We start from the raw sequence: 16856 nt of genomic DNA, 5'->3' as shown, positions 1-16856 counted from the left end.
TTGATTAGACTACATTCTGTCAATCACAGACTGTAATGTGGTGGAACAGGATGTGTATGCCAAGTTATAGGCCAGAAGTACAACATCAAATGTGCAAATAATAGTGATAGCAACATGCTGGTCCAGGGCAAAAAAAAAAAAAGAGGAATTGATTTTTATCACCAAATCAGGTCAGTTATGTGTTATTTAACCCTCTAAGACCGAAACAGCCAGAGGTGAACAAAACCATCCACTGATCTAAAATGTTTAATAACTTTTGAACCATTAATCCTATCATTATATGTAAATAATTCAGGTAAAATGCAAATTCGGAGCTTTTCAGCAGCATTAGATGTGTCTTATTTAACCAATAAAGACCTAAACAGCCACTGGTAACCAACATCATCTACTGATGTAAAATGTTTAATAACTTCTGCACCACTAATCCTATCAATCCATGTAAATAATTGGTGTAAAATACAGTTTGTCATCTTTTCATGGTCATCAGATATGACCCATTTGGACTTTCACAGGCTCCGTAGTCACCATGGAAACACTGTCATCTTCTTCAACATTGATTCACAACTAAAACCCATAGAGTCTGATAACTGACAGTGGGTGGAGACACTTGATTTATGTTTTGTTAATTATATATTTTACTGTAAATGTCACATTTTCTTCAGTTTTCTGTATTTTTGATATAATAACCCTCAACTTTAATCTGAGCTTTTATGAACATCTACATGATCAGTAAATTAAAAATATAAAAATACCAGATTTTTTTTTACTTAAAATTGCTAAAAACTGAGCATAATATTAGAATAAAGTGTGAGAAATCACTTAAGACAGGTTAAAAATGGAGAAATTTTCATTTGGGAACTGACACCGAAGTAGCACTGGGTCTTTATGGGTTAAATATTCAGAGGCTCTGTAGTGAATGTGCAAATATGTAATTTTCTGTAACATGGATTCACTCATAAAACACATGTAGTTTGACCAAAGAGAGTGGTTGTAAATATTTCTTTTTACGTTCAATTAATGATATATTTTGCTGAAAAAGTCACTTAAGTTTTCTCTGTTTTGAAATAATGACCTTTGAATTTTTATGAACATCTACATGATCTGTAAATTAAATATGTGAAAATACCAGATTTTTACTGAAAAATGCAAAATGCAGATGATAATATTATAATAAATTATTTAGGAAAGATTAAATGTGGATAGGTCATGACAAAAATAGTTCTAGGATTGTAAGGATTAAACCCAGTAAGACAAAAAGTTACAGCCACAACTTTGGAAGAAACACAATATTTATTATTATACAATAAATTCTGTCTCTGTCTCTATGCATTTCCAGCATCCTTGCAGATTCTGAGGTAACTGTGGAACACGTGGAACAAAAGCAGATCACATTGACCTTGAACAGTATTATTACGCTCCTGGTTTCCCACCGTCACCACCACCAGCCCCAGGACCCCCTCCAGGCCTGGATCCACCTGCAGAGCGCATGTTATGCCACATTTTCACGAGCGGCTCCCTCTTCCTCCAAATTACTTTGTGACCGTAAGCAACATACCATCTGCAGAGCAAGAAGTGAGATGATAATTAAAATGCTAGCATTCCACCAACCTATAAACATGATGGTAAAAATGTCAAATATGCAAACCATTATGTTTTCTGAGACTGCCCTGTAACCAAAGACTACAGAGGGGGATATATAATGCCCTACAAGACATTTTGTGTTGCCACTTGAGATTAAAATGATCTATGATGGGAATATACTTCATAAATGGAGACAAATACTTTATTTATTTTATTTAGTTTATGTGTGTCAAACTTTGAAGTAAAAAAAAAGAAGTAAAAAAAACAATAAAAGCAAGAAATTAATTACATATGCACCCATCAACGGTCATTAATCACAGAAAAAGTAACGAAATACAATAAATTTAACATAAATGTACATATGTATCAACTCACGAAACACAGTTTGAGAAGGGACAGAAAGAAGCAAAGGCTTATCTAATCCTGCCCCTTCCTTACTTTCAGTGTCAGATTCTTACCCAAATAAATTTCCTTCACTGGCTATCACGTACTGAACACCCTGCTGGTAACACCTACAAAGGCTGTTATCAGGAAGTGGTTAACGCAGGAAAGCCCAATTTAAAAGAATAAATGAGCATCACAATGGATATTTACAACATGGAAATTCAATATGTAATGCCCCACAGGTCCTGATTTTATTTTCACAGCACATTAGTTTGTTTGTTTTTAAGAAATGAATACTCCCTAATGATACATAGTTCGTTGTTATTTTATTTTATATTATTTTATCTTGTTGGTGTGCGTGCAAGTACAAAACAGCATTCTAGAGATCTGTACCAGACATATAAACAAGGTGTGATTTCTTGAAGTGGGATGGGGAGGATCAGCCCCCCCCCCCCCCCCCCCCCCCCCGTTTTTTACATCCCTATTTCTGCTCAATGAATTTCATCCTAGGGGGGGACAATAACAGGCAGGTTGTGACAGTTTTCGTACACTTACAGGGTGGGGAAGCAAAATTTACAATGAACATTTAGTTGTTTTTTCTCAGCAGGCACTACGTCAATTGTTTTGAACCCAAACATATATTGATGTCATAATCATACCTAACACTATTATCCATACCTTTTCAGAAACTTTTGCCCATATGAGTAATCAGGAAAGCAAACGCCAAAGAGTGTGTGATTTGCTGAATGCACTCGTCACACCAAAGGAGATTTAAAAAATAGTTGGAGTGTCCATAAAGACTGTTTATAATAGAAAGAAGAGAATGACTATGAGCAAAACTATTACGAGAAAGTCTGGAAGTGGAGGAAGCAACAAAAAACGTACCAAAGCTTTTATTAAAGCTCTCAAATCCAAAATCCTAAAGGATCCAACCAAATCCATGACAAAAATGGCAATTGAACTTGAGGTAAACAAGACTGTTAGAAATGCAGTAAAATATGATTTGAAGTTAAAATCTTACACAAGAACACCAAAACACTTGTTGACAACAGCTATGAAGGAAAAGAGATTGGAAAGGTGCAAGAAAATTATTACATGTTTCAAGAAAAAGTCCTCCATTGTAACGATCTTTTCAGATGAAAAGATCTTCACTGTCGATGCTGTTCTGAACCGCAGAAATGACAGATTTATCGTAAAATCTCCTTTGGTGTGACGAGTGCATTCAGCAAATCACACACTCTTTGACGTTTACTTTCCTGATTACTCATATGGGCAAAAGTTTCTGAAAAGGTATGGATAATAGTGTTAGGTATGATTATGACATCAATATATGTCTGGTTTCAAAACAATTGACGTAGTGCCTGCTGAGAAAAAACAACTAAATGTTCATTGTAAATTTTGCTTCCCCACCCTGTACATCCCTATTTCTGCTCAATGAATTTCATTCTTGGGGGGGACAATAACAGGCAGGTTGTGACAGTTTTCTTACACTTATATCCTACATTACTGGCACTAACGTTCACCTGAACCGAAAGGTCGGCAGTCTCAGGATTTGCGAATGTCCCCATGCACTGGGGCGCCGTAAATGGGGAGCAAATGTAACAAATTCATGGGGCCCAGCATTTGTGGGGGGGCCCATAGAGTAGTGGAGGGGGTCCAGTAGATACAGGTTAGAAGTTGTGAAAATTTCGTGTAAGATCGGCTGTATAATAGAGGAACAGAACCCGTGAGTTGAACATTGAAAATATGTAAAGTTTGACGCCAGCGTTAGAACCCCCCCCCCACACACACACACACACACACACACGACAAAACAAAAAAAACAAAAAAAAAAACAAAAAAAAAAAAGAAAAACATCCCCCCTCTGTTTTTTTTTGACAAATCTCACCCTGCATATAAAGATGGTGAGCACACACAGTGGTTGAATATATATTATGGAAATGTTTGAACTAATTGTAATAAAGAATAAATTGGAAAAAAAGTAAAATAATACAAGAGTAATGTGAGAACAAATGCATAATTTCAGTCTCCACTTTTCCTTTAGATCCATACCTTCAATGACTTATTGGAAATATGTTTTGTTTAGACTTGAGTATAGATTTACTCTGCAACCTTGGAATATAAGATGAATAAAATAATGTCAATATATGGTTGATTTAGTCACCAGTAAAGCTTCAAGTTGCATCTCAGGGGTGTTTGAAAGCTCAAGAAAATGTAAAGTGTGTCAAAAAACAAGAAACTATTAATTCATTCACAAATATGAACATGAAACCGTACTCACACTGTGTCTGAAACGCATTAAACTTATTATAGGTGATGGATTCCAAATACTTTAATATGTTCTTTGCTTTAATGTTCTATAAAATACAAAGAATAAACATTATTTTTTTGCTGTACAATGTGCTTATACCACTCACATTCCAAACAGGGCTCCTCCCAGGTGAGCTGCATGGTCAAAGAACCGCCATCCCAGAACAAGTCCTGCAGTATCCACGGCAATGAGCGCTTTCAGTGCCTAGAGTGAGATACAATAAATGAAACCTGAAGAAAAAATGAAAACGCCTAAATACACTAAGCTACACTCAAAATAGCTGTCCATCTACTATGCATTCAGACATGCATACTTACACATTCACTCACACACAGTGGACTTTGTTTCTTTTGTTCATGCACAGATTTATGTCTGTTGCCTGCAGCAAAAACAGACAGCATAGGAATGTTAACAACCCTGTTTATTTGCTCTTTTTTTGTTTACAATTCAGTGGCATGCATGTGCATAACAAGAACGTCTTAGCACTCATGGCCTTGGATGCGTTGTACACTAATTAGTCCAAACACTGTCACAGACTAAATCAAAACTCATGCATACAGATTTAGATAAACATCCTATGTGTCTCTTACGTTTCCTGCAGTAAAAGTGACCATGGGAAGGAAAATTATGCCTAGTTTTGCTTCTGGCACTCGAGCACAGACTGCAGCCAGTACAGCCATGACTGCACCAGACTGTGGATCAAACAAAAACAGTCCGAGTCAGAGGATGAAGTAAGTTCTGCAAGTTGTTTCTGTTGAACTTTGCAAGAAGTTTGCCAAACATCTTACCGCTCCTAATGATGGATACAGTCGTCCAGTGGCTGTTTTACACATGTAGCTAACCATAGTGGAAATAACACCTGAAAAACATACAATGAACAGTCTTCTAACTAACCAGTACATATGGTCTTTGTAAATCCAAATGCATGTATTAAAGGATTTACAAGGCTTCAGATTAGCTTAAATGTTGTCAGCGTGCACACATATGTTGTCTTCTTGACTCACCAGCTGACGTGTAAACTGCAAGAAACTGCTCCTTCCCGAGGAGAGAGACGATTCCTGAGGAGAACGTCCACAGGACATACATGTTGGCCACCATGTGGATAATGGAGTAATGGCTGAATGTAGACAGAAGCATTGGAAGGCACTGTGTCTCTGGTGGGAGAAAGGAAAATGAATACTGTACTTTAAACATACATTTGTAACCAACATTCTCGTATCTTATTGAATAACTGCTGTGATTTTATATGTACAGGGCTTCTGCAGGTATAAGCAAATCTAATTTAATGCTTTTTAATGCCCTTTTTAATGCCACTTTAAACAAATTTAATGCCCATGTCCAACTGCAGATACAGTTTTATATCTGGATTCTTCTATGAAACTGGTGCTTTAAAACAGGACATGGGGGCTAAAAATTCAAACCAGATGTAGACTAATGTTATGAAGCAAGTTTGGAAGCACTTTGAGTATATTTTAAAAATAAATATTTACTGAGATAAAAGAAAAAAATTTTCAGATAAAAAATTTTTTAATATTATTTTTAAACAAAAATCTTCATGTAACAGGGTCAAAAGGACACGAAAATTACGTGCTACTATTTTTTTGAATATCTTTTTATTCTCTCACAGGACCATTTTGGGAATTGAACTAATTGTGCAAGGCAGAGTGTTTCACAAAAATGACCGCTGTTGCAAAATGATTTGCGATTTATTTGTGTTTAAATGGGCAGGTTCCGTATGTAACACTAGTGGACACGATGGGTTGCACACAAAACCTGGAATGAGACTGAGATTCATGAAAAACCTGCATGTCTGGATTAGAAAAACCACTAGGATCATCAAATTTAACACAGCGTCTTTATTTATAGTGGCATACAAGACCATTACAAGCGATATTTTCCAGATCAAATGCACTGACACCTAGGTACCTTTTCCTGTCCCAATTTTGGTCCTATTTTTGGCCTCAATATTTTATTAAAAATTCATTAATTTTGGGATGGCTCAGAGCAAGAGTCTAATTTTTTCTTGCATTTATCTGAGGTCATCATTAGGTACATTCTGGGAGGAAGTATGTCTACATTTCTGTTTAATTATTGGGTCTAAAAAGCTGGAAAAGTGCCAGGTACCAAAATAAACCCAGTTTCATAGAAGCACCCATATGGTTTTATATATACATGACAGTTTACCATCGACAGGCTTTAACCAGGTTCTGAATAATTCCTCCTCCAACCACTTCTGCTGAAACTTGCAATTTCCCATTTTTCCGACATTTGCTAAAATTCCGTCCGCTCTTTCGCCACAGCATGAGCACGCTCACAGCATCCAGTGTTGTGACTTTCTATATCGGCCATAAACAATAGCCGATTAAAGGGTTCTGTCTGTTAATGCTCACACTATACTTCCGATTAAAAATATTAAATGTTTATAAAATCTAAAGAAATCGTGAATAACAATGCTTTTTTTCCATCAAGTGTGTATAATTTTTTAACGCCTCTGGACATCGAATTTAATGCTTTTTAATGCCATTTAAGGCCTTAATTTTCACCAAATCTATTTAATGACTTTTAATGCTTTTCAATGAGCCATAGAAACCCTGATATACATTATTTGGGTGGATTCAACAGAACAGAAATACTCACTGGAGGCGGGGTTCGATGTGAAGTACTTTATCATCTTCCTTTGCAATGAAGGGATCCGCCAGCAGCACAGGACTGCAGTATTTAATGCTATAATACCTTGAAAATAATAGAAAAGGAAGCAAAAAATGTACAATCAAACTAAGAATAAGAACTAAACCAAACCTAAAGCACATCAGGTAAATAGTTAAGATGCAATAAATAGATATGTATGATACGTGGAAACAACAGGGAATGTAAATAATACAGTATTCATATGAAATGTAAGTAAATTAAATCAGATTAAAAGTCAGATTTTCATCCAGTAAAAAACATGAATTTCTGTGTGTTTTCATCCACTACTACTGTAATGTGAATGTTGGATAGGAGTAAAATGGGTAATAAACATGCAAAGTCTTGAAAACGTCAACATTCTAAGCCAACACAGTACAGTTACCTTAGAGGCCTGAGGTGACTGTACAGTGATTTAATGTTTATTTGGATCATCTTGGGGATTTTTTGCACTTATTTTGTTCATGTCTGTCCATTTTGAATTGATTATTTTTCTTTATTTTTATTTAACCTCCTAAGACCCAGGACATTTAAGCAAAGTACAAGCTTTTTTGTTTTTTATTAAATAAGTCCCTATATTGGAAACATCATGATGCAATAGTTTTTTCAGATGCAGTTTTTAAAATTTTTATGGAATGTCCTTTGTGGTGGACAGTTTTCTTTCCTTTTTTTTTGTATAAAGTTGTGAAACTCTTGTCCACAAATGTGGACAGTGGGTCTTAGGAAGTTAATGTAGTGAAAGCCAGTTTATGAAAATTAAAATGATCAAAACACCAAAAAAAAAAGAAAAAAAAAAAGAAAAGAAAGCATCTGTTTATGAAAAAATATGGAATAAACTTACTCATGTAAAGGTCCTGTTAATGCAGATGATTGCTTTACAAATGTGTCGAGTCAAGTTAGCAAATTTAACTTCACACTGTGTTTGTATAATGGCTTCACAGCTGCAGTTATATTAACTATTATACCAAATTACTTTTCACTCTTTTTATCACCGCTGTGTATTTCATTGTGATTATTCACTGCGCTACACTCAAAATGAGGTCTTTATTTCTATACACTCGACCTGGCCAAAATAAAAAAAAAAAGAAGTCCCGCTAATTCTAATATTTCATTGGATCGGTTTTGGCTTTGATCATGGTATGCATCTGCCATGGCATTGTTTCAAAAAGCTTATGCAACCTCACAACATTTATTACTGTCTATAGTTGCATTAATGTTTTGCCAAGATGTTGTATTGATGATGACAGAGTTGGACTGCTGCGTAAAGTCTTCCCCATGTGGTGGCCAATCCAACAACAACATCTCATGCTCCCTGAACCACTCTGTCACAATGTGATCAACTGGAATCCTGGAATTATCATCTTGGAACACGTCTGTGTCATCAGCAGAGAATGACACAATGATGTTCATACCTGGATATTCAGTATATTCAGATACTTCAGTTTATGGATACAAAGCGTTACTGAATCTAGATCTGGCCAATTGAACCTACCCCAGATCATGACTGCCCCCATAGGTTGTACTGTAGGCACTAGGCATGATGGGAAATGCTTTATTCACCTCTCTTCTCATCCTAATGTCCATCATTCTGGAACAGGACCAATCTGGACTCATCAGACCACATGACCCTTTTCCACTGAAACACAGTCCAGTTCTTTATGTTCTCTAGCAAATCCAAGCCTATTTTTCTCAATTAGCCTCACGGACAAGTGATTTCCTAAAGGCTACGCAGCTGCTTAGTCCCAATTCCTTGAGTTCTCTTTGTATTGTGTGTAAATAAATGCTCTTACATACACTACTAAACATAGCTGTGAGTTCTCCCTTTTTTTTTTCTTTATTATTATTCAATTTCTCCAGACATTAAAGGGGTCATATTTTGCCAAACCCTCTTTTATTAGTCTTTGGTACATTTATTTGTGTATTTGGACCCTAATAGTTTATAAAGTTTGAATTTGAATCCTCCAGGTGCTGCAAAGCTATCTTTATATTCATTCTGGCAAAACCTGAACTGATTTCTACAACCCGTTTTAATTCCTGCTTAATTTGTTACATTTTATAACTAGTTATGTCACAACATTTGCACATATATGATCAAGAATTTCAACAAACATTTCTCAGAGTACGACATAACTGTTTGTCAGCAGCAGCGGTTGTAGTCCATACTGAAAATATGTTCAAACTTTGAGCCGATTACCTAAAATGTTCAGTTGTTGGTTGTATTAATGAACACAAGTGGCTGAACGGGAGAGAAAACATGGTCAACAAACGGGAAGGGGTGGGGTGTGAAGTGGCTCATTTGCATTTAAAGGGCCGGCACTCCAAATAACCTTTCTGGTGTTATTACTCAGAAATAGGGTTGAAGATGGACCTGTGGAGTTGAATTAATGAAGAATTCAGACCCAAGCGTAGCCTTTACAGTGTATGTAGACCACAGGGAAATGTTTTAAAATGCAGAATTCGATTTAGAAAAGCAAAATATCAGTCCTTTAAGTCATCTTCAATCATGAATGTTTCAGTTTTTTTATGAACACATCTCTTCCTCAAATATTATGGCTCACCATTATCCCTCTTGGTTTTAATAATACACTCGATAGTTTTTCACTCAATTTTAGTAGTTTCAGTGATTCCCTTAATTCTTTTCTTTGTTTGATTAAAAAAAAAATGCAACTCTTCTGAAACAGTGACATTTTTTCCACCACTATGCTAAACGTCTTGTGATGTGGATGTTTAAGTAATAAGAAGCGCCTCACTACATCAGTTGGAGTTAAATAACTTGTTGCAGCGGAAACAGATTAGTCGCTATAATAATGATCCAATGGAAGAATCTGAAGTATTTGCTTAGTTAAATCTAGGTGGGGACATTTTGGCCAGGGATTTGTATATTCAATATCAAAATAAAGGTCAAAATTAAACAAATGAAATTTAATCTGAAGCATTAAAAACACAATACACTACCTGTGACAGTCTTCTGTCCCTCAGTGAGGCTGCTCCAGAAATCATCAACTGTGGACATTAGAAGTATAAGTTGTTTCTGGAAGCCTGTTAGCTGATTCCACCACTCATGCCAGTATGCCATGTCATGGGTGCCCTAGTAATGTATAATAAAGTAAAAGAGATTGTAGTAACATATGGTGATGAGACATTTACAAGGAAACAAAACTTATTATTTATACAGGGACAGCAATGGAGGAAGTAGAAGGCAGTTTGTAACAATAAATCCTCACCTGTAAGAGTTTTTCTGACTCTTCCTCATCTTTTGCAGCCTGAACTTTTAACTTGAGGTTCTCATATTGCAGGATGGCAGCCACACAAAAGGAGCAGCCTGTAAACTGACATGGAGTCAGACACCAAACCAGTAGCATGATACTGTGCAAAGCTACATTAAGGAATGCATCTATTTTAACTATTATCAGAGTCCTAACAATGTAAATCATTCTCATTTGATATGGTTTAGAAAAGTCAGAGAACCTACCCCTACTGTGAAAATCAGAGGTTTGAGAAGAGTCGGTCTGGGGATTTTTGGAGGGGGTGGGGGTCCCGGTGTGCCGCCTTCAGAGGGCGAGGCCTTGGATTCCTGGGTGACATTGACTTTCTTTGTCTCTGGTCTTTTGGCTTCTCGTCGAAAACATCTCTGCTGAGTGTAATGGTTGAATCTGTGGAATAATACATCAACAAACACACAGGGATTTAACACATGTAAAATAGACAAACAGTTCAATAAATGCAGGGAAAGACAGGAACCCTATGCAAGAAGTAGAGTTTTGAATTTTAATTCACTTGTATCACCTTCCTTTACATTTTTTGTCCTTTCCTTATTTAAGTACCTGTTAAATATAATTTTCTAACAATTTCTCCAAAAGTTTTTTAACATTTGACAATTTGACAACTAGTATAGTGACACTGACCTCTATATTCTGTGAGTTTGTGTAGATATGCAGGTTCAGGCGATACAACCCTACCAGTGGCGATTTCTCATAGACTGCAAGGGAAGCCCGGCTTCCCCTAAAATTACGAAAATTAAATGGTTAAATATGTACGGTTGTGTTGACATTTCACTGACTACAAATGTGTTAGAACACGTTCATCTCAAGGACGAGTTCATTCAGAATCAGCTCTATCACAAATCAACGGACTCAGTGTTGTTCACTTCTCATACATTCCCGTTGCGCTGTTTTCTCATTCGATCTATGATCAGTGCATTTGCCTGTAGACACCTGGCGTCAATGCACTTCAATGGGACTGAGTGGAACAGTTTTTTTCATTGCCTCAAAACTGGACGGTAATTGGATAAATGCCACGATGTTGTCCCGCCCCCAGACACTCAGTGTCTCTGGGGGTGAATGGAGCTGTGGGCGGAGCTCGGCCAGGCTGGACGCCAGGATTACACGTGCTGATTGGAGGATCAGTCGAAACGCTGAATCCCGTTTGATTGACAGCTATTTTGAGATCTACTCCTTCACTTGACAGAGTTCAGTTTAATACCGTCGCGCATTCTGCTGTGAAATCAAAAGAGAAACCACTACGAAATTACTTGTTCATTTCTTGCACTGTAAATAAAACACACTCATTGTACTTCCTTGTTTCAATTTAACATAATTTCAACGTTTTCTTGTTTACTTGGTACGATATGACCATTTTCTTAAAAAGGAACGGAGAGCCGAATTTATGTTTAAATAACTTGACTTTTTTGTTTTTTATGTAAGCCGACAATGAGCTTCCCCTCTCTGAAAGACGAGCAGCCGCCACTGAACCCTACAATATTTAGAATATTAGCATTTGTCACAAAGTTTTCATCACTCATGGCTAAAGTGTTTTGGAGGCCTTTTTGTTTGGTGTACATCATTTCATCACCTAATACACAGGCATATGGGATGTGCTTTAAATATGTATAAAATGTGGAACATGATCAAAAATTCTGCTCATGCACATTTAAAGAGGTTATGTCACAAAACAACAGTCACAAAAGATGACAGACAAGTCAAACTTATATATGTATGCGAGTGCGTATTATGTTTTTAATTGTCACCTGATGCCTGAATTGTGTGTTTTCCCATACATAAAGCCAATTCCACCATAAACCGATACAGAAAAGGCATACGTTGGTGCATAAAATTCACCAGCACACAGGAAATAAGGTGTTCAACGCCCATAATTTCCTGGAAGAGGAACCCAAGACCCCAATGGGCTCTATGCACAGCCCCACTACTTCCTGAACTTCAGGTGGGTCCTTTATTTCCTGCCTTTCATTATTGGACACACTGATTAATCCAGGTGTGTTTGCTGCTTCTTGTTGTGACTAGTGATTAATTAGACACACCTGGATTAATCAGTGTGTCCAATAATGAAAGACAGGAAATAAAGGAGCCACCTGAAGTTCAGGAAGTAGTGGGGCTGTGCATAGAGCCCATTTAAGGTCTCTGTGTTATGCTGCGTTCCAGGCCATTTTTTGAGCCCGTAAGTCACGATTTCAAATCACGACTCACGACTTTGTAACGTTCCAGGCAAGTCACGCCAAACTGCCTGAGCGCAACGAAATTGTAGTAGCTAGATGTAAACAAACCAGCATGGCGGACCATACTTTACGCTCATTTACAGTCATTTCTATCTCCAAAGGTACTTGCTCTTTGCTTATTTGAGGGAAACAGAGGAGGAAAAATGGCGCATAAGGCAAGAGAAGCTGTTCTACCTTTCATGTTATGGTATTTGTATATTTGGATACATATTTAGTATTAATTTATTCTTGCACTCAATGGACTGAAAACTAGCTAACACTAGAAAAGCTGCTGATTATGCATAACATCTGCAGATGAATAATGTCAGCGCAATATCTTCTTTTAATAAACAATTTGCATAAATACCGCATCCATGGGGGCCGCCATTGCTACATGACGTCAGAACTTGGAAATGGGAGTACATCGATCTAGTATGAGGTCACGGGTGGGAAGTCACGGGTTTGACTGACATTCCAGTGCATTTTCACCAATAGAAGATTGAAAAAGCACGAGTTACGGGTTGCCTGGAACGCAGCATTACTGTACAGTCAGAAAAAACGGGAACGCCCACTGGAACGTCACATCCGGTTAGAGCCGAGGGGGAAAACAAATCGGACTCAGCTAATAGCCATAATACCGAAGAGTTGCTGCGTGCCCTTTTGCACCAAAAAAACAAAACAATTACCAATTCAAGACTCACATTTTACCAAATAATAAAACGGGACCACAAAGGAGAACAAAATGGCGTCATGCTATCAGAAGAGAGGACGAGTTTGGCAGATTATGGGACCCAACAACAAAATGTGTATCAGCACTTCATTTCAGGTAAGTTTAATGTCATGTTAACCATTTCCAAACAATCATAGACTATGTCAGGGATATCAGGAATATTAGATTAATTGCTTAAACGTTAGTTAACTTTGAACTACATTTGTAATTTGTGTGAATTTCACAGTTATACGTTAAAAACCTGTGAAAAAAAGCCCCGTAGAAATGAATGGGGAGAGAGAAACGTCAACTTGTTTGCCACCGCTACTACTTCACCATACTTTAACCTAGAGACCGAATGTGAACTTTAAAACGCAGGCATTTTTGTCCTCTCTCCGGAAATGTGTTTAAGAGGGGGTTGAGTGACAATCTACTCTGTTAGAGTGCCTGATGTCATAACGCTAGAGTGGAGGAGTAGCGGACATTCACGTGAAAAGTTTCTGAACAACTCGCCCTCTCGGTCAAACGATACAGAGGAGGCGAATGATAGGTGATTTTTTTGTTTGTTTGTTTGTTTATTTGCGGTGCAAAAGGGCACACAGCAACTCTTAGGTACAATGGCTAATACCAGAGACCGGTTTGTTTTCCCCTTCAGCTCTAACCGGATGTGACGTTTGTGAGCGTTCCTGTTATTGCCGACAACATCTATATTGATAATATTCAGTGTCTCTAAAACAAAAGGCCTACTTTAATCTACTCCATTCTCTGTAAAACAGGTTATAAGCTAATGAGTAACACTGTACTGACACTACATTGGCAGTATGTTATAGCTTTAACAGCCAACACAAGCGAAAATAAAATACTTATTGGAAAGCTTAGACCCCTTAACCATTATAGGACATGTTTTTACAGTCAATAAATCAAAATCACGTAGCTGTTTTCAGCCGGGTTTGTTTACAATGACAGGCAGAAAGGTTAGGTAACAGCTCCGACCGTTGGCAAGGAACACGAACACATCCTGTCATTGTGAAAAACCAGGATCTGAACCGGGTTATAACTGCTCACCTACACCTCGGAGATGTTATATTTCTAGGTCTGATGAACTCTGTCTTGATCCAATTTATTGTACATCCTCTCCACGCCATGTTTCTGATGACCCCAGTCTGTATGAAGCCCCTCCCTCTCTACCAGAATGGAGCTGGTGCTGCGTTTACGACTTACGCAAAAGATCCGACTAATGAGTTTCACCGAAGGACTCTTGGTATGAGAGGTTGTTTTTGTTGTGAAAGCGTCTTCTAGCAGAAACATACGCTCTCGTGTTTTGCGAGATCATTTTTTATTTGGTTGAGGCAATTTAATTTTATATTTAAGGAAAATATGAAAACATACGGACAGCAGGAACCTCCTAAATCTCCACATATAAATTGTGAATTTAGACAGTTTACGTTATTGACATGTCATTCACAGTGTGGCATTCAGTGTCACTTGTAACTGTAGGCTTTGAACACACTTTTGCTTAATACTTCCAATTTCGGATACAACTAGCATAAATACTGACAGTACATGAATGTAGCAAAAGGCTTACTGCTGCATTTAGGACCAATACTTCCCCCTACTGTACGGTGTAGGTACTACATGCTTTAATCTCATAGAATACATCATTTTCTTTTAATGGCACATTAAAAACATGCAGACTCACATTTCACTTAAGTAATAGATAGAAAAAATGTAGCTACTCACATTAACTTTAGCCGTACTCCAGCACAGCTGAGCTTTACACAGTTTGTAACTCTGTACTTTAACCCTTTCATGCATAGTGGTCACTACAGTAGACAGTTATTCTCCAGCTGTTCATGAGTTCTGTTGTTTTCATTCCATATCAGCTGGCACAGTTGACACTTATGCATCATGTAACTTTGCTGTTCTGGATAAACCTGATCTGAACTAACATGTCTGAGTGTAAATCAATTGTTATTAGACTGTAATTATCATTTTTTCTAAACAAAATGTTTTTTTTAGTATATTATCTCCATGAAGTGAGTAATGACTAGAATTAGAGTATGTTTAAATATGAGAAAACATCAGATTAGCAGCATTAAAAGTGTTTTTATTTCATAGTTTTCACAGTATATCAGTAAATAGATGTTTCTTGGCTTCAAAAATTAAATGCATCGTATCCATTTGCGTGGACATTTTTGCAACTCTATGAAAATTAGGTTCATTAAAAGCTGTCAATCACATCACACTTTTTTTTTTTTTCATGCCTAAAGAGGGATAAAAACAGGGGGAAAAATTATGATTAAGGTTCTCATAAATCATGCATAAAAGGGTTAAAGAAAATTGCCACATTTACTCATCTAAATTCATTTGGCAACTTTTTATCCTGCAGTGAGCTTTTTTTTTTTTTTTTTGGTCAATTCAAAAATAAATTAAGTTTTTTCAACTTAATACATTGTTTTTACAGTAAAAATTAAAATTTGCTATGCATCTTTGTATTGCATTCATTTACTGAATATCTAATTCACCACCATATTTCTATTACAGTCCTCAAAAAACCTAATAGTAACACTCCGCTGTAGTACATTTACTTATGCACAGCCAAGTTTGTTTCTATGAAAATATAAGCGAAAATTGTAAATGCTTTGCAGCGAGTAGCTAAACAGTATTGATGACACTAGGTGTTGCTATTGGCATCTGGACAAGTTCCACAAACTTCTCACAAGCTCGCCAGTGAGTCCAGAAATAGGTGAAGAAGGTAGAATTCACAGAGAGAAGGCTGCACTGCAGTGTCTGCAGAGTAACTAGGGCTCTCCTCCAACATAATATCTGCACTTGACTTGCTAGGCTACCTAAGCTATATTCAATATTGCACAGAGAGAGAATATAATAGAGTGAGAAAAGAAGTTTAGGAATATAAGTAATTAATCTTAACTGCAGCAGACAATGCACCCTGTGGGGACATTATAACACAGGCTCGCCTCGCAAAGAAAATTATATAGCCAAATAAAGAGGTATAGAGGTTTCAGGGCAAATGCACATCAGAGAAAGGAGAGCAATATGCCTTTGCCACAGTATAGACCCAAGGACACACTGCCAAGTTAGATGATATCCTATGGGTGCAGGTCTGGGGCAGGAGAGGACAGGGAGAGAAGAGGAGGGATGAAGAGGGAAGGGAGGGCTGGCTGTGATAGGAACAAGTACAGGACAGAGTGGTGTACAGAGGTAAAACAGGAAAAGAAAAGGGGGTGGAGAGGAGTGCATCATCAATATTTGAATGGCAGCACAAGTTAACCGAAGTAAAAGCCGTTGTTGATTTGGATTTCGGTGTGAGGGCTGTGCGGTGAGCTCAGACCTGCACACATTCATCTCTTTCTGATTCGCTCTACTGGAGGACTTTAGGTTCTTTTCTGATCAGTGCAGTGCATTTTTCCCAGCAGAGGTGTCCTCTTTCAGGTCCTCTCATCGATTTGCTGTGAACAGACGCCAGCCAGGATTTGCCTGTGTCGGCAACAGGGCAGCAAGGCCTTGGTCATGTGACAGGAAGTGTCATGTTTTGAACTCAGTGTCATGTGGAACACCGGTTCTTCTTACTGCATCCGTGTCCAAGTGAAAAGATGGAACTGCACTAAAACCTTCAGGCCTGTTGGGCTTATGAACCCCTGCTGTGACTCAAATCCCCAGACAGATGTGTGACG

The 16856-nt window shown here is 37.5% G+C and overlaps 1 protein-coding gene across 2 annotated transcripts; it reads right to left on the bottom strand.

Annotated features, from left to right (window-relative positions):
- Positions 1 to 1271: 1271 nt before the first annotated feature.
- Positions 1272 to 14354, bottom strand: parla (presenilin associated, rhomboid-like a). 2 transcript variants are annotated; one of them, XR_003937910.1, is made up of 11 exons: positions 14227 to 14354; positions 10434 to 10614; positions 10186 to 10290; positions 9917 to 10049; positions 6914 to 7009; positions 5281 to 5430; positions 5065 to 5135; positions 4867 to 4968; positions 4594 to 4655; positions 4383 to 4480; positions 1515 to 1558 (listed from the first exon to the last, which is right to left on the bottom strand). XR_003937910.1 is itself a non-coding variant. In XM_030160177.1 (10 exons), the coding sequence occupies exons 1-10, from the start codon at positions 14304 to 14306 to the stop codon at positions 1411 to 1413; spliced, it is 1164 nt and encodes a 387-aa protein (XP_030016037.1). In that variant the 5' UTR covers positions 14307 to 14354; the 3' UTR covers positions 1272 to 1410. The 2 variants fall into 2 exon arrangements, 1 of the variants encoding a protein (XP_030016037.1); XM_030160177.1 differs by lacking the exon at positions 4594 to 4655 and having other exon boundaries at positions 1272 to 1558.
- Between the last annotated feature and the right edge of the window lie 2502 nt (positions 14355 to 16856).

Source organism: Sphaeramia orbicularis, chromosome 17, assembly GCF_902148855.1.
Source record: "Sphaeramia orbicularis chromosome 17, fSphaOr1.1, whole genome shotgun sequence".
NCBI lineage: Eukaryota > Metazoa > Chordata > Actinopteri > Kurtiformes > Apogonidae > Sphaeramia > Sphaeramia orbicularis.
The sequence above is the reverse complement of the archived record's forward strand: the minus strand, read 5'-3'. Positions and strand labels throughout refer to the sequence as shown.

What these genes read in the sequence shown, in the direction of transcription:
- parla (XM_030160177.1), bottom strand. Translation starts at nt 14,306, where the DNA reads ATGGCGTGGAGAGGATGTACAATAAATTGGATCAAGACAGAGTTCATC. An exon ending in CACATCGAACCCCGCCTCCA is followed by an intron (nt 5,431 to 6,913) that starts GTGAGTATTTCT and finishes TTCTCCCACCAG; the next exon opens with AGACACAGTGCCTTCCAATG. An exon ending in TCACTTTTACTGCAGGAAAC is followed by an intron (nt 4,481 to 4,866) that starts GTAAGAGACACA and finishes ATCTCACTCTAG; the next exon opens with GCACTGAAAGCGCTCATTGC.